The sequence below is a fragment of the Gordionus sp. m RMFG-2023 genome, chromosome 3, assembly GCF_954871325.1.
Source record: "Gordionus sp. m RMFG-2023 chromosome 3, tfGorSpeb1-WG-v2, whole genome shotgun sequence".
NCBI classification, from domain to species: Eukaryota; Metazoa; Nematomorpha; class Gordioida; order Chordodea; family Parachordodidae; genus Gordionus; species Gordionus sp. m RMFG-2023.
Window position 1 is genome coordinate 26,261,709 of NC_088777.1, and position 23,319 is coordinate 26,285,027.

The 23,319-nt window shown below is 26.5% G+C and overlaps 1 protein-coding gene across 11 annotated transcripts in view; it reads right to left on the minus strand.

Annotated features, from left to right (window-relative positions):
* Positions 1 to 4,822: 4,822 nt before the first annotated feature.
* The window catches only part of LOC135925905 (syntaxin-8-like), an 87,937-nt gene continuing 69,440 nt past the window's right edge, over positions 4,823 to 23,319 (minus strand). Inside the window, exons 6-9 of one of the 11 annotated variants that reach the window (XR_010571754.1) lie at positions 15,499 to 15,591; positions 10,593 to 10,653; positions 5,270 to 5,371; positions 4,825 to 5,136 (exon numbers count right to left, since the gene is read on the minus strand). Coding sequence is in view for 8 of the 11 variants with exons in the window: in XM_065461469.1 (XP_065317541.1) it covers positions 5,078 to 5,136; positions 5,270 to 5,371; positions 15,499 to 15,591 (254 nt within the window). In the remaining 3 variants the exon portion in view is untranslated. Of the gene's footprint in view, positions 5,137 to 5,269; positions 5,372 to 10,592; positions 10,764 to 15,110; positions 15,181 to 15,498; positions 15,592 to 23,319 lie in introns of those variants that run through there. The other 10 variants (XR_010571755.1, XM_065461469.1, XM_065461468.1 and 7 more) reach the window with 10 other exon arrangements.

The window sequence follows — 23,319 nt, forward strand, 5'->3', positions numbered from 1 at the left end:
ATATTTCAAATAAACTGTTTTTAGTACCTCTTTCTGGAAAAATCACGTTACACATTTTTTTTGTTTGGTTAAATAATTACTAATTTAGATTACTGATATTATAAATATTATCCTTAGGCATTTAGCATTATTCACAAAAAAAATTAGACTTTAAAGCTTTATTTAATAGACATATAAAGGTGCTTTATTATATTAGAGAGGTGAGTGTTGACTGGCCATGTATTGATTGGTCACAAATTCACATATTCATATTAAAATTAAAAGCCCAGCAAACCAATATTTGGTGAAATAAAATGATGAACAAGCTTAAGAATGTTAGTAAAATGATAATTAAGATATTAATTTGTAATATTATCATTAAATAGATGTGGTAATAAATTGAGATTTTAATACTAAATAAATTAGGGTATAATTAATTTTATATATAACTAAAAAATGTACAAATATTAATATAGGTCTTTTACAAGTATTTCATATTGTATTATTTCATATTTAAATTCTTAAATAATATATCATGGCCAGTTAACATATGTATTGAATGGCCAGAAATACAACTTTCACATAACCTCATCTAGCTCATAAACTATTATAGTTAGAGCTTTAAATCAAATTATATTTTAAAGATTATTATTTAAACTATACATTGATATAAAATTTGTTTGGTTAAACATAATTTTAAATACATTTTTTTCAAAAAAGCAAAAACATGGCCATTCATGGCACATTTCTCCTACAAGGATTCTGTAATGAACTAAACTAGCAAAAATAATTATCAAAAATGTGAAGAAAAAAATTAATATTTAAAAGATTACAATGAAAAAATCATAAAAAGAATATTGTATGGATGAAAAAAAACGTAAAGAAAAATTTAAAAAATAGACCTAAATTTACAAATTATTTTTAAAAATACAACAGAATTATCAAAATGAGAAGAAAAATAAATTGAGAGAAGATATAGCAAGAAAAATAAAAGTAAAGAAAATCGCAAAAAGATACAGTAAGAAAAAAAACGTAAAGAAATCGCAAAAATTTAGAAATAAATTACGAAGGAATAACAAAAATAAATAAAAGTTTAAGAAAAATTGGCAAAAAAAATTACGATTTTCCTTTTTTGAATGAGAATTTTCCTTTTTAGATCGGGACTTTTCCTTTTTGGAAACCTTGTATCTAGAGTACATCTTCACTGAAGTTTAATTTTAACATGTTAGCAATACTTATTATAGCCCATTTACGTCAAACTTTAAAAACAACGATTATGATAATTGTCACTTATCTATGGTACATCTTCACTAAAATTTTATTTAAACATGTTAGCAATACTTATCTTAGCCCATTTACATCAAAAAAATTTTAAAAACAACGATTATGACAATTGTTACTTATCTAGGTACATGTTCACTAAAATTATATAAACATGTTAGCAATACTTATTTTAGCCCATTTACGTCAAAAAAATTTAAAAAACTTTAAAAACAACGATTATGACAATTGTCACTTATCTATGGTACATATTAAATTTTATTTAAACATGTTAGCAATACTTATTTTAGCCCATTTACGTGAAAAAATTTTAAAAACTTTAAAAATAACGATTATGAAAATGTCATCACTTATCTATGGTACATCTTCATTAAAATTTTATTTAAACATGTAGCAATACTTATTTTAGCCCATTTACGTGAAAAAAATTTAAAAAACTTTAACGATTATGACATTTGTCACTTATCCAGGGGTATCGCTAGCCTTCACACTCTCAGGGGTCTCAACTAAAAAAAATTTATGGGCCTTCGGCCGGGTTTTATATAAATATATTATACTTTTTTAAAATTGGTTAACTCTGAACAATTATTCAGATTTTGTCATTTATTATATTATGCATACAAAATAAACTGGCATATAAAAAATCACATAATGCAATAATATAATTCTTAGCAACTTATATTGACAAAAGGTTATCAAACTAGTATAAATCTCTGTATCCATTTTAGACAGTGTTTTATAGAATGGACTAATAAGGAAAAATTTATAGGCTTAAACCAAATCAACAATTTTTGTAGGAGAGAATATAAACGACCAATCCAAATCATAAAACTATATGGTGGTTAGAGCTTCCTCTTAGATGACATTATGGAAGCTAGATAAGTAATCGAGAAAATTATTGTGAGATATTAAATTTCTAAAAGATTATTTTCCATTTTAAATGATATATAAACGACTACACACTTGACTATTATTTTTCATCTAAAATATGCAATTATATGCTCTCAGCCGTTATAGTAATAATCTTAAATTACATTGCAACACAAATAATAGATGCTGGTTAATATGCAGTAATAGCCACGATGTTAACTAATATCAGAATTTATTATGTTGGATAAATTGATAAAATAAAAACACTAAAAATCTTTGGAAGAAATAATTATGCAAATATATTGAAGCCTGGAGTTATTTACACGGCAATGCCATATTAGAAATGAAACATTTTCTAACTATAAAATAAGGACCAGAATGATATGATGAAACAATTAAGATTTTATATATTGTCGCACCACCTTGGTATATTATATCTTAAAATAATAGTAGTTTGTTATAATATCAAAAATATACTTGTATTAAAAATTCAACTCAAGACTGTTTTTCGAAAATGAAAAAAATAGCTTTCCTAAAAACATATAAAAAAAGATAAGAAAAGATATCAAATTTATTACATCTATTGCAGGATGAATAATAAAATGTTAAATTTTAAAAATTATTTATAACTAAATAGATGGCGTTAAATACTTGAATGCTATATTTAATTTATTATCAAAACCATTTATTAGTAAAATTTATTATAATATTATATTATATAACTGTCAAATACGTCTATAAAAGTAGCATTATATCTGATATTTTATAAACAACTGTATATAGTAGTGGATTATAAACTATATGTCTACTTACTTTTTATTTTAATAAAGAAATCTCTTATACTTAAAATATTTTTAATATGATAATAAAATTTCAAAATAAATATACAGTTGATTAGTCATTTGAACTCGGCTAATTACAATATTAATTTGTTAATTTTCAAATAATATATGATCATATTTATTTAATTAGGGTTAAATAATAATTTAAATAATAAAAGTCAATTAAACTTCAACTGTTAAAGCTAAATTAATATTTAGTTAGTTATTGATATTATATTTTTAATACAGAATTTGATTGCAAGCTGACATAGTGAAAAGATAATTTATATGTATTAATCTAATCTAATAATTAAAATTATATTCATTTAATAAAAATTTAAATAGTTTTATTAATTTCTAAATAATAAAATTATATCTATATATTACTTAATGGAATCATAAAAGAAATAATTCAGTGGGCAGTCAAAAAAATTTATTTTTAGTTTAAAATATTAAGGAGCCATTAAAAAAAAATTTTTTGCTTCAGGGGGCTCGAGACCCTGCGCTTCCCCCCCCCCCCCCTAGCGAAGCCACTGCACTTATCTATGGTACATATTCACTAAAATTTTATTTTAACATGTTAGCAATACTTATTTAAGCCCATTTACGTCAAAAAAATTTAAAAATAACGATTATGACAATTATCACTTATCTAGGGTAAATCTTCACTAAAATTTTAATTTAACATCTTTACAATATAAATTATATTTTTACATTTTGGTGTTATAAAAATTAGGTATATAATCCCTGAAGCCGAATTCGGGTCCTGAGCCATTTTTAGTTACGACATGAATATTATTATTTAGTTCACATTAATCAGTAACCCAAAATTTAGTAATTTACCAGATTTTATAAAAAAAACAAAAAAATTGAGCAGACCCAGCGAGTCGACTTACACGAGCCGACAAAGTGAGCCGACCAATAAGGCTCATTTAGTTGACTTGAGTCGAAGTAGTTTTATCGACTAGAAACTAGGCTCGAGTCGCAGCTAAGTCGACTCGGCTTAGCGGTTTAACAACACTACACCTTACAACGTCTTGAGGGCATATCTCTTATTCCAAAACAGGCCTTTCGCTGACCTAAGATTTCATTGTTTTAACTTAGCAGCTAAGTATAACCACTCATTTTTCGTTATGGCAGAAGCCCTTAAAAAACTTGGGGCTCATGTACATTCAACTTGGGGCTCACGTACACTCTTTTTATGCCCATAGTCAAATGGAGGAAATTAATCATATCAAAGTTGTAAAAGGAGACTCATTACATGTGACCCCAAGGAGATTCAACCACCGCAGTAGATTTTCTTCAAAATCTGGCGATCTAATTTCCTAAGCATTCACTCCTTCCTAGGGTATCATGTTCCTTTTTTTTAAATTTTTATTTAATGTTTTTTATATAATAAATTATAATTTTAATATATATTTTTAAATTGTCTACTCATATCATAAGAAATAAAATTATTATTTTTAAATAAAAATAGATTATATTATTCTAAACTATTATAGTTATGAACATTTAAATTATTTGTCGCTATTTTTAAGAAGATGTATTTATGTAACTCCTTGCTTAGTTACGAATTTAAGGGAAAACAAATTTTTAAGCTAGTAGATAGCGAGCTACATTCTTTGAAAAATAATTTTGCTAAAAGTAGCGTTTCAGCAGGTTAAGGCTATAGATAAGTTATTTTAAAGTATAAAATACTTAATAATAAAATTTAAACATAAAGATACAAGTCCGGAACCATTACAGAATAATATATAATATAGGCATAATATATCGTACTAATTTAAGTAAACATCAATGATTTAACATTAAATATCAAGTATTGCGAATGGTTTCAATAAATTAATTACCAAATGAATAGTGCTCGAGGATAGCATAAAGAAAAGATTAAAATGAGCATTATTAACATATTTATCTTAGAAAAATTAGGAAAAATAAATTTATAAATTACATAATATATTATCAATATTGTATTTAACAATAATGATTTAAATAAATATTTGAGGATTTGTTATAATAAGCCAAATTAACATTAAGAGATAGATTTTCAAATATTATAATAACTCATAACATTTTTGGAAATCAAAATTTTCTAGATGGCGCATTTTTATTTCAAAGTTGTTTCCCTATATGAAAGTAACGATCAATATCAAAATCAGGAGAAATATGATGATCAACCAATAGGCTAAAAAAAATATTTTTTAAAAACTATTAAAAATAGTTAATCAATATTATCTCTTTTTATTCTTATCTATTTTCTTTCATAATTCATCTATCAAATAATTTCTTAAATAAGAAAAAAGACAAATCAATTTTACGCCAAGTTTTATGATGACGAGTTATGAGCATTATATTGTGAGTTGCTTTGTTCATTCTTTGATTGACTTTTCCCAAATTTCCTGATATGTCATCTATTATGTCTGAAATTTTTTAAATAAAAATTAAGGGTTATTAAACATAAGAGAAAAAAAATGACATAAACTATTTTTTATAAAAATCTTTTATATATTAAAAAGGCAAATAAGATCCATTATCCCTCAATGTTAAAGAATATCTAAAATATATAAATGTCGATAAGGATATGGTAGATTTAGCTGTTCTTCCAAAAGTCACTTATTTTACAAAGTAGCTTTTATCATAAGTTTTATCTTAAAATCAACTGCCTTGTATTTTAACCCATTAAAGGTTAACAAGCAATTTATGGTACATTGATTTTTAACTAACATTTTATCATTTATTCTTTTATTAAAATTTATTTAAAAAATCATATTAACTGCTCCCGAATTCTCGTTACATAATATTTTGGCGCATTTTTGCAAGTTAATAATTCGTTCTCCTATTCTCCATATTTTTAGATATATAATATATTCAGCATATATAAGATCATAGGATTAAATAATTAATTTAAAATTTTACTTAAATGGTATACTAACCATAAAGAGGTTCAATGATAATATACTTTTAGTAAAATTATCAAATTTTCTTTTGAAAAATTGAATTTAAAATTAAATAAAAATTATTGTTATTAAAAAATAGTTATGTGAATTGTTTCTAAACCAGTTTGTCGTACTCCCACCTTGTAGTGCTCTCAGCAATGATTATGATTTAGAGAACAATTTTGTATGTTATTCTAATCTTCATAATGTAGCAGAAGATTGAAATGCATTCTAAATAAGCCTATTAATAATTTTTATTCTTCCTCAATCAGAAGGAACCGATTTAAATGCGAACTATAATTATTTAGTCGGAGAAAATCCTTTAAAATTATTTGACTTATTTTTTAGATGATGATCTCTATTCTTTTAGCGTTTGACCAATATCATATTTAGCGAAATATTGAATATAATTGCTGATTATAAAACAATGTTAAAAAGATTTTTATAGGAATTTTATAGTTGGTATTAAGGTTTTCTACTGGAGGGCTCAGGTAGAATAATATATAGCCATATCCATTATATTTATTCGAAAAATCCTGTCTCATTTAAAATTTAAAAAAATGAAACAAAGTTTAGTTTATCTTGTGCTGACGTCATATAAAGTCAAAATTTTATAATTTAATTCCAGTAATAATTTGATTATTTTAAAGATTATTAAAGAAAAAATAATGTTCATCAAACTTCGTAATTTAAAGTAACATTAAATTTTAAAGATTTTTAATATGTTACCGCATAGGGGAGTACAATAAGTGGGTTTTTAGCCCGCCCACCCATACTACGGGCTGGCGTGAGTTTTCTAAAATATTATAAAGATTAGGCAGGTAGTAGCAAGAGGGTTGGATAAATTTTTAATACTTCTCGGGCGAAATGAGTAGAACAGACTTGATTTTATTAAAAATAATAGTTTTATTTCATAATATAGCATATTATACATGTTTAATTAAAATAAATAAATAAATAAAGAGCCAACCATCCATTAAAATAATATTTAAACATTAACAAATTTATAGAAAAATGGGTGGGCGGGAAAATTTAAAAAAAAAGATTATAAGCGAGTGACGGGTTAAAAAATTTAAAACAACTAGTAGCTAAAACCCGTTTTTTGCAGACCTCTAATATCGTTTATAAACTTTAAAAAACCTGTCAATATATTTATATTTTCAGGATAGAAGATCAAAAGTTTTTTACACAGGAAATAGATGCCCACATTAATAAAATGTGAATATTTTTACATATTTTTTATAAATTAAATATTTATTTAAATTATAAAAAAACGTTCCATTTTATTTCTCGTGCATATTTATTACAAGGTTTCCCATAAAAAGGAAAAGTCAAAAAGGAAAATCGTAATTTTTTTAAATTTTTTGTCAATTTTTCTTAAATTTTTATTTATTTTTGTTATTCCTTCTTAATTTATTTCTAAATTTTTGCGATTTCTTTACGTTTTTTTTCTTACTGATCTTTTCTCAATTTATTTCTAACTTTTGCGATTTTCTTTATTTTAATTTTTCTTACTATATCTTCTCTCAATTTATTTTTCTTCTCATTTTTGATAATTATTTTGTATTTTTAAAAATATTTTATAAATTTAGGTCCATTTTTTTAACAATTCTTTACGTTTTTTTTAATCATACATACAATATCCTTTTTATGATATTTCCATTGTTATCTTTTACGTACATTTCTAACCTTTTCAATCTCTTTAAGTCATTTTTAATCTTTATTTTTTTGAGCATTTTTCAATTTTCTTCTTCTCATTTGTGATAATTATTTTATAAAATTATATTTAATGTTTTTGGCAGACAATATAATTACAATTGCTAAATTAAATTAATCGTTTGGTTATAATGTACCTTTTTAAAATTAAATAAGTTTGAACTGTAATACCAAACGATATGTAAATTAGTGATCTGCATCGGGCCTAATTTTTCAAGCCCGGCCAGGCTCGAAATTTTTTTAAAAAAAATTTACCGACACGGCCCGAATTTATTTAAATATAAAAATTAATTTTTATAATTACTCAAAATAAATTATATACAGGGTTTCCCATTCAAAAAATTAAAAGTCCCAAACAAAAAAGGAAAAGTTTTAATCATAAAAGAAAAAAGACCGATCAAAAAAGGAAAAGGGTCGATCATAAAAGGAAAAGGTTCAATCAAAAAGGAAAATTCCCAAAAAGAAAGGATAAAGTCCGATCAAAAAAGGAAAAGTGTCAAACAAAAAAGGAAAAGGTTCAATCAAAAAGGAAAAGTGTCAAATAAAAAAGAAAAGGTCCAATAAAAAAATGAAAAGTGTCAATCGAAAAGGGAAAATTCCAAAAAGGAAAAGTGTCAATCAAAAAAGGAAAATTCCCATTCAAAAAAAGAAAATTGTAATTTTTTAAAATTTCTTGTCAATTTTTCTTAAATTTATATTTATTTTTGTTATTCCTTCTTATTTTATTTCTAACTTTTTACGATTTCTTTACGTTATTTTTCTTATTGTATCTTTTCACGATTTCTTTACGTTACTTTTCTTACTGTATCTTTTCTCAATTTATTTCTAACTTTTTACGATTTTCTTTACTTTATTTTTCTTACTATATCTTCTCTCAATTTATTTTTCTTCTCATTTTTTGATAATTCTTTTGTATTTTTAAAAATGATTTATAAATTTTGGTCCATTTTTTTAATAATTCTTTACGTTTTTATTTAATCATACATAAATATTCTTTTTATGATTTTTTCATTGTAATCTTTTACATACATTTCTAACCTTTTCAATCTCTTCATTTTTAATCTTTATTTTTTTGAGCTTTTCTTAATTTTTTTCTTCTCATTTTTGATAATTTTAAAAATAAGAATTTAAAAATGATTATATTTTATTAATTTACATATCGTTTGGTATTACAGTTTAAACTGATTTAATTTTAAAGGTACATTATAACTAAACGATTAATTTAATTTAGCAATTGCAATTAAATACAATAATCATTCTTAAATTTTTATTTTTAAAATTATCAAAAATGAGAAGAAAAAATTGAGAAATGGTCAAAAAAATAAAGATTAAAAATGAAGAGATTGAAAAGGTTAGAAATGTATGTAAAAGATTACTATGAAAAAATTATAAAAAGAATATTGTATGTATGATGAAAAAAACGTAAAGAATTGTTAAAAAAATGGACCTAAATTTATAAATTACTTTTAAAAATACAAAAGAATTATCAAAAATGAGAAGAAAAATAAATTGAGAGAAGATATAGTAAGAAAAATAAAATAAAGAAAACCGCAAAAGGTTAGAAATAAATTGAGGAAAGATACAGTAAGAAAATCAATGTAAAGAAATGGCAAAAAGTTAGAAATAAAATAAGAAGGAATAACAAAAATAAATAAAAATTTAAAAAAATTGACAAGATATTTTAAAAAATTACGATTTTCCTTTTTTGAATGGGAATTCTCCTTTTTCGATTGATACTTTTCCTTTTTTGATTGGACCTTTTCCTTTTTTGATTGAACCTTTTCCTTTTTTGATCGGACTTTTTCCTTTCTTTTTGGGAATTTTCCTTTTATGATTGACACTTTTCCTTTTTTGAATGGGAAACCCTGTAAGTTATATGGCGTCTAGTTTCTATAAATAAAATCTTATATTTTTATTTTACATTAAAAATTCAACATAAAGCCCGACCCGGCCAGAATTTTTTAAAAAAATATTAGGCCCGGCCCAGCCCGAACCTCTTTTTAAAAAAATAGGCCCGAGCCCGAAGCTCGTTTGGGCCGGGTTCGGGTCGGGTACAGTTGTAGATCTCTAATATAAATTAATAAAATATAATCATTTTTAAATTCTTATTTTTAAAATTATCAAAAATGAGAAGAAAAAAATGAGAAATGCTCAAAAAAATAAAGATTAAAAATGACTTAAAGAAATTGAAAAGGTTAGAAATGTATGTAAAAGATTACAATGGAAAAATCATAAAAAGATTATTGTATGTATGATGAAAAAAAAACGTAAAGAATTGTTAAAAAAATGGTAAATTTCTAAATTATTTTTAAAAATACAAAAGAATTATCAAAAATGAGAAGAAAAATAAATTAAGAAAAGATCAGTAAGAAAAAAAAACGTAAAGAAATAGCAAAAATTTAGATATAAATTAAGAAGGAATAACAGAAATAAATAAAAATTTACGAATAATTGACAAAAAATTTAAAAAAATTACGATTTTCCTTTTATGAATGGAAATTTTCCTTTTTGATTGACATTTTTCCTTTCCTTTTGGGAATTTTACTTTTCTATACACTTTTCCTTTTTTGATTGGTCCTTTTCCTTTTGTTTGACACTTTTCTTTTTTTGATTGAACCTTTTCCCTTTTTGTTTGAACCTTTTCCCTTTTTGTTTGACACTTTTCCTTTTTTGATCGGGCTTTTTCCTTTCTTTTTTAATTGACACTTTTCCTTTTTTGTTTGGACCTTTTCCTTTAATGATTAACTCTTTTCCTTTTTTGATCGGACCTTTTCCTTTTATGATTAAAACTTCTACTTTTTTGATTGGGACTTTTCCTTTTTTGAATGGGAAACCCTGTATGTTAATTATTATAAACACATTTGGACAAATTGATATACTATACTTAAGCTATTGCTTTTCCATCTTTAAACAAGAATTAGAGGATTTAAATAAATGGTTTCTAACATTAATATTGAAAGCAATCATGGATTTTGGTAAAATATCTAACCCTATATAAAGATCCGTTGGCATGATACAAGTAATATGGTAGTGGTGGGATACATCGTCACCTAAAATCATATTATTATATCGAAAAGTTGAAAGAACCGATATAAATATGCTAAATGAAGATCTGATGGCATGATGCAAGTAATATGGTAGTGGTGGAATACATCGTCACCTAAAATCATATTATCATATATCGAAAAGTTGAAAGAACCGATATTAATATGCTAAATGAAAAACATTTTTATCGCACATGTTATTTTCTTCTAGACCGGTTGAAAGGCAATTTTATTTCTATAATGGATAGATTTAACCAGCAAACATTAAGTGATGAAATATTTAAATTATTAATTTTCGATATTTGCAAAGGATGTACTGAGAAACTTGTATAAAATATATTTCGCTGGACAACTTACGCATAATATTTTTAAGGTCGGCCAGAAATTTTACAATTTTTTCTAAACTAGGAAATAAGCAAATTATTGTCTTTTTTCCTTCATAAAAATATTACGGACTGGACAATTATTACTTATACTAGTCAATAACCTGTCAAGAATGACGGGGTTGAAGGGTAATTAGTTTGTGTATATGGTACTAAATATACTTTATTAATATATTTTATAAAAATATTAAAATTTAGGCGAAAAGAGGTAAATTTGTGAATCACCATAAGATATTCTTAATTTCTGATTCATCTATCATCGAATAAGGGAGAAAAGTATGATGACCCGTCTTTCTTGAAGGGCAAAATGAAAAATATCTAACTAAGAGTACCAGAGCTCCCGTTAGCCAGCATTGCTGAGCTCGTCAAAAATGATGGGGAATGAGAATTTTCTCCTTACTCTAATGATAGTTGTTACATGGTATTTTACCAATTTTTATTCTTTATAACCCCCTCCCACCTTCAGGCAAGGCCCAATCCATTAAAACTAAGTTTAAATGTTATGTTTTGAGTTTAAAACTTTTAGTTGATACCCATATCAAAATCAATATTATTTGTTAAAATATTACTGATCATCTATGCCTAGACATGTGCGCCGCCGGTCAAATGCGCCGCCGCCGGTGATTTTGACCACGCCGACGCTGGGCGCCTAAAAATTTACGGCGCCCAACACGCCGCCACAGATGTAAAAATTCGGCGGCGTGATACATTTTTTATTATTAATTTATTTTATATATTATTTATGAATTGTAATTAGAAGAAAAATATTAAATATTTTTTGAATTATTAAAAAATGCGATTTCATTTTTTAAAATTAATAAATATTATTTGCTATAAATTTGATTTGTAATAATCCATATTCGCACACTTTGGGCAGGTTTGTGACCAACATGATAGATAAAATAAGATTAGGACATTAAATTTGAAAAGGTAATTCTATATTTTATTCTTTTATTTTTATGCTTCATAAAATCTAAAACTCGTTATATAAAGTTTATTTTGTATCATAATAGGAAATTTTAATTAATGATTTTTATTTTGTTGCCATTATAACATATAAAAAAATACCAGGACTAAAACAATTATGATGGATGCAGCATTGCAATACCCTGTAACAAAATATAGTATATCCTTGCAAGCAAAGCCTTCTTTTGCATGGAAACATTTTGGATCCTTTATTAAAAACTGACACAAATAATAAGAGAACCAGTGTTGCTACAGATAAAGTTTTTTGTAATATATGGTTGCAAATAGCACTTGATAAAGATGGTGAGGATGAAAATAATTATTCATTTTCAGAGTAAATTTTTTGATTTATTTTAAAAATATTTATAAATTTTTTAATTAGTTATTTAATCAAATCTTTTTCAAAAAATATCAGCACATCAAATATAATAAAACATTTACTTGACAAACATGATTTATCATGTAAAGAAGAAATATCTAAACAAAATTTAAAGTTATTTTTCAAACCCATTGTAAAAGATACAACTGACCCTATAAAAGATAAAAAATGGATTCTGGTAAGGAATTATGTTCTTATGTGTTGCAAGGATTTAATGCCATTTTCTTCTATAAATAATACTGTGCAAGATTTTCTAAAGGTTATTTGTAAAATCATTATAATTTTTTATAGGGAAATTTTAACTGTTAAGATATTTAATTATTTTATAGCATCCCACATTTAGAATTTTTCATGGCATAATATTTTTATTATTAACTTTTTATTATGTAGAAATATGGCATTATTTCAGATACCAAAGAATTACCAGATAGAACTACAATTAGCTGGAGTGGATTAGATGATGTGTATTTATCAATGAAAGCATACATATGGCAACAAATTAATATAGGTCCTAAATTTTGTGTTATAACTTTTGATATGTGGACCGATAAATATAGACGGTGAAATTATATCACCTTTACATTTCACAAAATAGATAATAATTTTAATATTGTATTTTATACATTGGCGACACATCATGTCACTCAAAAACATACCGCTAAAACTATTCTTTCCGAAATAGAAAAGGTTGAATGATTTAGGGTCCAAGAAAATTCAAATGGTTACAGATACAGGACCCAATGTAAAGAAAAGTGTTCGTCTAAGAGAATATGACCATCATTTATGTTTGGGGCATGGATTACATAATCTAGTGACAGTCGATGGAATAAAAAAAGTTAATAAAATAGAAAATCTCATTAAAAAAGTGGGAGAAATTATATTTGCCTTAAGATTCAACACAACGGATTTTGAAAATATAAACGATATCGAAAATAGAAAATGTTTTGAATCGATATCCATCGGATATTTTAGATTTTATTGATAATGATACTTTTTATGAAGATCGTTTGGGGTTTGATGATGATAGTGAAAATCATATGAGAAAAAACATAAAACCTTAAAATTAAATGTGCCTACACGTTGGGATAATATTTTAATAATGCTGGAAAGTGTGACTGGCAATAACAAAAATCCTATAAATATTCTATTCAATAGAATGGAGAAACCGGATCTCAAATTATTTAACTCCGATTGGGACTTGGTGCATGAACTTTTAAATTTTCTTAAAACTATCAAAAAAACTGTTGAATTTTTATCTGTCCAAAAAGGAGTTACTATAAATTGACCTTATTATTTCGTAGTGAAATTAAAAATCATTTAATTGTAAAAGAATATGATAGTCCTCCCATAGCATCCCTTAAACAAAATATGCTTACTAAATTTGATCATAGATTTCCAATAACCGATCTTCAGGCAGTATTTTAAAATACATAAATTATTTTTTATATATTATTTCTCTTTCTTTTATTTTTTTACTTAGGTGTTAGGAGCACTTTTGGATCCTCGTTTTCAATCAATAAACATAGTAAATGAATATTTAAAAGAAAAAAATATTACTCCGGTTGAATTTTTATGTCAACACGCTACCTCTCTACGGCCTTACACGGACGATTTAAACGAATGTGAAACGACAGAAGTTGCTTCAAAACTCGATTATCTTAAGTCGTTGGCTACGAATTCATCTATTCAAAACAATAGCCTGGAACAATAACACTATTTAACTAGTTTAGAAAAAGAGTGTTATTCATTATTTTCGCCTTATAATTTGGAGATAAAAGATGTCTTAGATTTTTGGAAGATAAGAGCATTGGATCTTCCTAAACTTTCAATATTAGCTAGAAAGGTCCTGTGCTTTCCAACTAGGAGCACACCCAACGAGCGTGTATTTTCTATAGCTGGGCTCACTCTGAACTCTAAAAGATCATTATTATAAATCTTAATAAAACAATATTTATTCATGATAATTATAACTTAATAAAATCATTAAATTATAGTTTTAAACATAATAAAGTATAAATTTTATTTTAAAAGTGTTTCCAATGAATTAATAAATTTATTTAAAAAAATTTAAGTTAGAAAAATATTTGACGCCGCCGCGCAGCCGCCAATTTTTGTGGCGGCGTCTAAATCGATTGGCCGCCGCCAGCCGATCATTTAAAAAAAAGAAACGCCGCCGCCGCCGAAAATGCTGTCGGCACACATGTCTATCTATGACTAATGTTTGATATTGAAAATTCCCAAATAAGGTTCAAGGTCATAATAATTTTGAAATAATATTTTTAAAAATCATAGTGAATTTAAAATTACAATCTAAATCAGATTTTATGGGCCTTGGTTTATTTGTTTAGGTCAATGTTTGATCCATTGTTAATAATAAAAAAATTCCCAAGCGTTCAAGCTGATAATAATTTGAAAAATTTTCCCCAAGCGCAGCCCAATATAATTTATAAAATATTTTCCAAGCCCTACCCGAACCCATTACAATTTTAAAAATTTTTTATCAAACCTGGCCAACCGATAATAATTTTGAAATTTTTTTCAGCGTCCAATAAAAAAAATATTATAAAAATATTTTCCAAGCCCAGTCCGACCCATTATAATTTTAAAAAATTTTTCTCAAACCTGGCCAACCGATGATAATTTTAAAAAAATTTTCCCAAGCCTGGAACTTCCAATAAAAAAAATAAATATTGATATATTTAATATAGTTTCACTAATAAGAAGAATTGTATTACAAAATTTAATATAGAGGGGGCTAACTGGAAGGAACGATTGCCTATCGAACGTTAAGTAAGTGATTCGAATCTCATTGATGTATAAAAAAAAAATTTTTTTAAAAATAATGGTATATAGTCTAACATGGAAAGTTGATAGAAAAAATTAAGATTATACGAAAACGTTTATTTCTTGATTTATATATTAGATTACTGGCTGGGCCGACCCTATTCAAAAAATTTCATGGACGGTCCGGTTTCACCTCGGCTCCCACCCTATACCCCCTAACAAATTAAAATTAGCAGGAATATAAGAAATTCAATTAGCAAAAAAAGGAAATTCAAATCAAAATTGTCAACCTCCAATTTTTCAATTTCTATCAAAAAAAAAAATATTGGAGAAAAAAACCGACGTGGACTTGAACTTCACGATTTATTTGAGTGGCAGTTTGTTTTTGTTTAGAGACTTGATTGGCTAAGATTTCCAGATTGTTCTCTTGTTCTTTGTATTTGGTAAAATATCATTTTAAAATCTTTGAGAAATAAAAGAAATTACAATAGGAAAATAACATTTAAGTGAAAGTAGAGCCCTGCATTGGACCCATTATTTCGCATCCGGCTAGATCACAGAACATTTTTTTTGTTCGAACGATCTAATCAGAGTATTTTTCTCCAAAAATTTTATTTTAGAATAGGTCCTACCCAATATTTCACGAAACCGGAATAATTATAAGTGCCAAAGGAAAATAAAAATTTTTCGTGTTATCCTTGAAATATTTCAGAAACTAGAGGTCAAATTATAGGTCCGACCTGAATTTAAAAAAAAATTACTTTAGGACCGGCCAGTATTAAAAAATGGCCTATCCAAAATTTTTAAAATGATACCATTTCTTGACTCGTTCCGGACAGGGTTTTCGAGCTGGTCTTTAATTTATTATTAAAATTATTATTTCAATCAATCAATATTTTGCCGAGGTCCTAGTTCTTAAAATTTTAAAATCAAGGACTGATTCGACCGAGTCGGAGAGAATTTCTGTCCGTGAAAATATTTAGATGAAAGCAACCAGAAATATATTTAAATAATTCTACTTGAATAAACATTGGCATTAGTATGCAAACTGCTGCGAATGCCAGGGCATCTCCGAAAATAATTTTTTTTTATTTAGACACCCCTAAGTGTTTGGTGGCATTCTTAGACTAAAAAATATAAATGTTAAAATTTTTAAAAAATAGGAAAAATCTTATCATCTTTGGAAATAATTATCGGCCTTTTTATTTTCAAATATTTATTGGATTAAAATGGAGTGCAAATTACTCTACGTCGGATTTGAGTTTTGAATTACAAAAACCTAGAATCTACATCAAATCGAAAGGCGACATAGCTTTTTCCAAATTATATGAATGGCCAAGCTGTTTATCTTTTAGTCTATACATAATATACCAATTTGAATAACTAATCGTAAAAGAAAACAATCTTCTATATAAGCTGGCATTTTTTTATTCAGCTGATATTCAGAATACGGATATTTATAATAAAATCTTCCTATAAAATTGTTTAATCCAGTCACGTAATTTAATTTTTTCCCGATTAGGGTTTAATAAAAAATAAATTTAAATTGTATCAATTAACGAGTTTATAAACATAAGATATATATCAGAGACCTGCAAGCCCGGCCCTAAACCCGGCCCGGGCCGTATTTTAAATTTTTTAAATATACCCGGGCCGAGCCTAAAAAAAAATTTTTTAAACATATCCGGGCCGGGCCTAAAAAATTTTTTTTTAAATATATCCGGGCCGGGCCGGGCCTAAGATTGTTAAACCCGGGCCGGACCGGGCCTTAATATTTTTTATAAAAATTTTTACATTATGAGTTAATGGTTATAAGATTATATTATATTACAGTTATGATTAAAATAATATATTGGGTGATGGTTAACACTACCTAACACCCACAGATCGATCTAATTATTAATTTCCTGCAAATTTATTCAAAGTATTAATATATTTTTTTATAATTCATATCTAAATTTTTACAACATATTTTACCAAAACAATCAAATAAAGGAATATCTCAAATAAGCCCCAATATTCAAGTATTATTAATATATTTTTTTATAATTCATATCTAAATTTTTAGAATATATTTTACCAAAACAATCAAATAAAGGAATATCACTTCTTGAAGTTTGTAATACCTTTCAAAGCGAAAAAGGAGAAATAAAATTGATTTTACTTAATATAAAGCATTTTTTAATTGAAAAATTTGTTTTACACAAGTATCATTTTATTTCTCCTTTTCTCTGTCCCAAATTCAAGCAATTACGTATGTAGTCAGAGACAGATCGCAATATGACGGAAAACTATATAAAGGATTATATTAAATTACAAGAGGCTCAGGAAGTAAATGAAATACTATCGACCAGTCAAATTACGACTGTTGTTAAACAAACTGAATCGTTTTATGACAAATGGGGCGATGGTAATTCTGGTAATATGTCAATACCCGATGATGAATATTATAATTACATAAATAAAAAAATAGATGAAACATTTAAGGTGGATAATTTGTTAGAGTGGTGGGCGGCTCATCAAAGCGAATTTCCAATTTTAGAAAAATTGGCAATTCCTGCTTCAAGTGCAAGCTGTGAGCGGAATTTTTCCACTACTGAAAGAATTCTTGAAGAAAGAAGAAGTAATCTTCAAACTGAAAAGGTAGATATGCTTCTCTTTCTTCATGATAATTTGTGAATTTTTAAAATCTTTCTTGAGTATAGGGTTTCGTCGATCATGCTGGTTTTTTACTTTGCAAACTGTCAAATATTTATTGCATTTATTAAATTTACCTTGAGTCATGAAAGTTTTTAATCCAACATTTTTCATTATTCTTTTTTACAATATTATATAATACAATTATCTTCTTTTGTTAAAAATTTATATTATAAAATAAATTATATTAATATTGTGCAATTAGATTATATTTTCAAAATACTATTTATTATACATGCATTTTTTTAAATAGCGATTTATTTTTATTTTATAAATTAAATAGTAAATTAAATACAATATATTATATTTTTAAAATATTTTCCATTTTTATAAATTAAATATTAGTTTTATTTTTTTTAAATGCAATATAAAATATAGTATATGCTCAAAATATTATTACCATTTTTATGAATATTAGTTTTATTTTTATAAATGCAATATAAAATATAGTATATGCTCAAAATATCCATTTTTATAAATAACAGTTTTATAATTTTTATAAATTCAATATAATATTCTCAAAATATTAGCTTTTTACATGTATTTTTTAAATAATAAGCGATAATACTCGCTGAAAAATATGGTAAAATACCTCATAGGTGAATTTTTGTATATACAAGGTCGAATATAATTTAAAAAAATTCCGAGCCGGGCCTGAAATTTTTAAATCCGGGCCGGGCCGTAAAAAATTTTTTTAAAAATATCCGGGCCGGGCCTTAAATTTTTAAATCCGGACCGAGCCGGGCCGTAAAAAATTTTTTAAAAAAATATCCGGGCCGGGCCTAAAAAATTTAAAGCCGGGCCGTGTAAATGGTACCTCTGCAGGTCTCTGATATATATTTTAAACATCATGCGCTCCGTTAAAACGATTAACAAATTAACAACTAAAAATAAAGTTTTCCAAATACCTCATTAATAAAAGAGTTATTTAAGCTAATATATTTATTCTTAGAAAATATTTAAATATAATAACTGTAGTGTCTTTCTTCAATAATTATGGAAATATAGAAAACTTTTTATATTGTATTTTTTTTAGTTATAGAATTTTCGCCATTTTATTTTATCTCAAAATAATAATATAATTTTTTGTTATTCAAATTCATATGATAATCTATAATAATGAAAATAAACATTTTGTAAAAAATAAAAACAACAATTCAATACTTATCAATTATCACCAATCTATTGGGTTTCGTTCGTATTCTTTTCGGATAAAGATCTTGACTTGTAATTTCTTCCTCCCTCTCCTTTAGATTCAATTCACAGTTATTGCTTATTATATCCTATTTGTTAACTCTATCTTCCATTTCGGGTCTCTCTTCTAATTCGTATTCACCAGTTAATATATTTTCGGTTCTTTTCTTTAATTAATAGTTTTACCCTCTATACTTACTTCATATCGTAATGATCTGAGTATGCTTTTAATAATGGCTTTTTCCCATTTTTTTTTCTTTATTATTGATATGCGCGATTTTCATTTATCTCGAATTTTTGAGTGTAGTGTTCTAACTTCTCCTTTTTGTTCCCCCGTTTTTGGTCTAACAATCCTTTAGGTTTAATTTTTAGTAGTATTTCAGCGGAACTTTTCTGGTGTATTTTTGTAATAGTAGAGAAAAATAGCTAGACTGGTTTCGAAATCCCCTAGTTTCTTTTATTCATGCCTGTTTAAAAGTTCGAACTAATCGTTCGGTCATGCTATTTGTCTGAGGATTGTAAGGACTTCGTGCATTAATTGTATTCCGTTTTTTTCGCAGAAATCATGGAATTCTTTGCTGCTGAATTGTGGTCCGTTATCAGAAACAATTATCTTAGGAAATCTGAACTGGCAAAAATATTTCTTATTGATCGTGCTTTCGGTTGTAGTACTAGTCATGGGAACTATTTCTGGCCAGCGACTGCTAGCATCTATCACTACCAACCAATAATGATTTTGAAATGGTCCAGCATAATCAATATGTACTCGGTGCCATGCTTTTGGTGGTTTTGGTCAATTTTGAAATGTCTTTTGAGGCATATCGTGTTGTTCCTGGCATTCTCTACATTTTTCGACCCATGTTTCAATATCTTGGTTTATATTAGGCCACCACGCGTATTGTCTTGCTCTCATCTTCATTACCATTCCAATATGTCCTTGATGTATCATGTCTAAAACGTTGCGGTATTGTTGTGGTATTATCATTTTTCCACAATAAACAACCTCTCTCTGTTGTAATTTCCTCTCTCATTTGGCTATACTCCTTTAAACACTCATCTTAGTTTATTGGCCATCCTTCTATAGTATATCTATATACTTTAGAGAGTATATCATCTCGCATTGTTTCTCTTTCAATTTCGCTTGCATTTAAAGGTGTTTCTCGCACCTGTATTTGATCTAGCGTTTCTTCTTTTGATATTGGGGTTCCCTTTATAGGTAATCTAGATAGCATGTCAGCATTTTCTAGTTGTCGACTACTTTTGAAATCTATTTCATATTGGTAACCTGCTAATAATAAAGCCCACCTTTGTATTCTGGCAGTAGATGTTGTTTATATATCTTTTCTTGGGTGAAATAAACTCATTAATGGCTTGTGTGTTTGTAATGTGAACTTTTTTCCATGTATAAATTCTTTGAATTTTGTAAGCCCAAATATAATGGCCAAAGCTTCTCTTTCTATTTGGCTATAATTTTTCTCAGCTACATTTAGTGTTCTTGAGGCGAATGCAATTGGTCTCTCCTTACCCCCTCTATATGTGATATTACTGCCCCAATTCCTATGGCTGACGCTTCTGTTGCTAAAATAATGGGTAATTTTGGATCATAATGTTGTAATATTTGAGTACTACTTATTTCTTGCTTTATTTTTTTATACACGTCTTTGCATTCATTAGTCCATCTCCAAGCCACTGCTTTTTCTAATAATTTGTATTATGGTATGACTTTGGTTGCGAAATTTCAAATAAATTTTGAATAGTATTGCTGACCCTAGAAATGACTGTAATTGTTTCAAGTTTGTTGGTTCTGGTGCTTTTTTTACTGCCTCAGTATTTTTTCGGTAGTTGTATCTCGTTTTTTGAAATATTGTGCCCTAAGTACTCGACATTTTGTATGAAAAATTTACATTTTCTATTAGCTTGATTCCATTTTCATATAGACATTTTAGTACCTTTTTTAAATTTGTTTCGTGCTTCTCTCTATTTTTCCCGGTCATTATAATATCATCTAAATAACAAGCTACTCCTTCAAAACCTTTTAATAAATTCTCGATGGCTCGTTGAAATATAGCTGAAGACGATATGCCAAAAAGGTAGTCTTGTATATTTGAATAATCCTCTATGCGTATTGATTACAAGATATTTTTGAGACTCTTCCCCCACTTTAATTTGAAAATAGGCAACTGAGAGATCCAATATTGAAAATTCCTATCCTTTTCCCAAACTGGCTAATAAATCTTTGATTCTTGGTATTGGGTATGGATCAATATTAATATTCTGATTTATAGTTCCGCAAATTCGTAATGTTTATCTTTCTTTTGAACAATTACTATGGGTAATGCATAAAGTGAATGATTAATTTTTTCTATTACTCCTATTTTTAGCAATCTGTCTAAATCTTCTTCAACTTCATCTTTTAATGCGTATGGTACGGGACGTGATTTGCATAAAATTGGTTTCTCGTTTTTCATATATAATGTGCCTAAAAATCTTTCAAGCAGCCCAATTCTTTGGTAAATAATTGAGGAAATTCATTTTGTATATTAAAGTTATTTATTTGTATTTCAGGTATTTCAGTCATTTCGGGAAATTTAGTTATTCAGTTTCTTCCAATAAGATTTTTGGTATATCCTTTTGTAATTATGAGAGGTAGTTCTAATGTTCGTCCTTTATATTGTACTTTTACTACAGTCTGACCTAATAGTGGTATATTTGTTCCTGTATAGCTTTTAAGTTTTAGCATGCAATTTGTGAATCCAGGATAATTAAGTTTATTTTTCCTATCTATTTCGTTAATTATGCTTACTCCAGCTCCAGTATCTAATTCCATTCTGATATCGCTGTTGTTTATTTTAACATCCACCCAAAATTCTGGATTATATTCGTTTGTTTTATTATTACTAAAATTCACTATTTCTTTTCAACAGACTCGAGCAATCTGCCCAATTTTGTTGCATTTATAACAAGTGGCATTCTTGAAAAAACAATTTTCCCTTCTATGGTTTCCGCTGCAGGAGTGGCAGGGATTTGGTTTTTTGTAGCTCGTATTATAATTATTATATGACTTGGATTGTTTATCATTATTAACTCTTTGAATTTTATTTATATTATCATTATGTTCCTCTTCTAACTGATCAATTCTAGTTTCATCATTTTGTATTTTTTATAGCTGTTTCTACTGCAGTAGCTATTTGTTTATTTATGTCTATATCATCTTCAGATAATAATCTTTGTAAAATTTTAGGATCTTTTATCCGAATATAAATTTATCTCTTAATGCAGTATTTAAATATTCCCCAAATTCACAAGTTGTTGCTAATTTTCGAAGATTTTGTATATATTCTATTAATTTTTTTTCAGTTTTTTGATTATATTGATAAAATTTATATCTTTCTACAATTATATTAGGAGTAGGATGAAAAAATTTGAGTAAAATGTTATGTATTTCTAATACCCCTTTATTTCCTGGACTATCTGGTGCGCATAAATTTACCAATATTTTATAAGTATCACATCCTATTGTTGTTAATAACAGGATTTTTCTTGTGATGATGTTAACCTTGGTTGTGTTTTTAAATTCTTTTAATAAGTCGTACCAATCTTTGTAACACAAGTTTGAATCCGTTAAACTTTTTATCGACTGCGACATTTTTGTAGTGACTTTCTTTAATAATTACGGAAATATAGAAATCTTTTGTATTATATTTTTTGTAGTTATAGAATTTTCGCCATTTTATTTTATCTCCAAATTCATATGATAATCTATAATAATGAAAATAAACATTTTATAAAAAATACAAAAATAAAAAAACAACAATTCAATACTTATCAATAACAATATGTTAGATATTGAAAAAGAAATAATATTTTAAATATAAATTAAAATAAATTGCATTATGAAAAATTACATTGAATCTTAAAAAAAATATATAAAAATGTATAACTATCATATGATATATAATATAAATATAGTTAATAAACGATTACAAATTAGAAAAAATAATAATAACAAAAAGAAAATATTGAACATAAATAATAAGATAAGGTAAAATACAAAATAAATAAAAGCGAAACCAGCACATTTATTCAAACTCCCTCCCCCTAATCATCAGAAGAGATTGAATTGATAAAACAAACATAATTATTAAGAATGGCTATTGCGATCCTCTGTTTTTTAAAAGCCTTCGCGAGGCTCCCCAGAATTTTTCCTAAGTAGGCAGCCAACGTCTAACTTTGTAGCCAAATCACCATATGTTGTAAAAGTGGAGCATA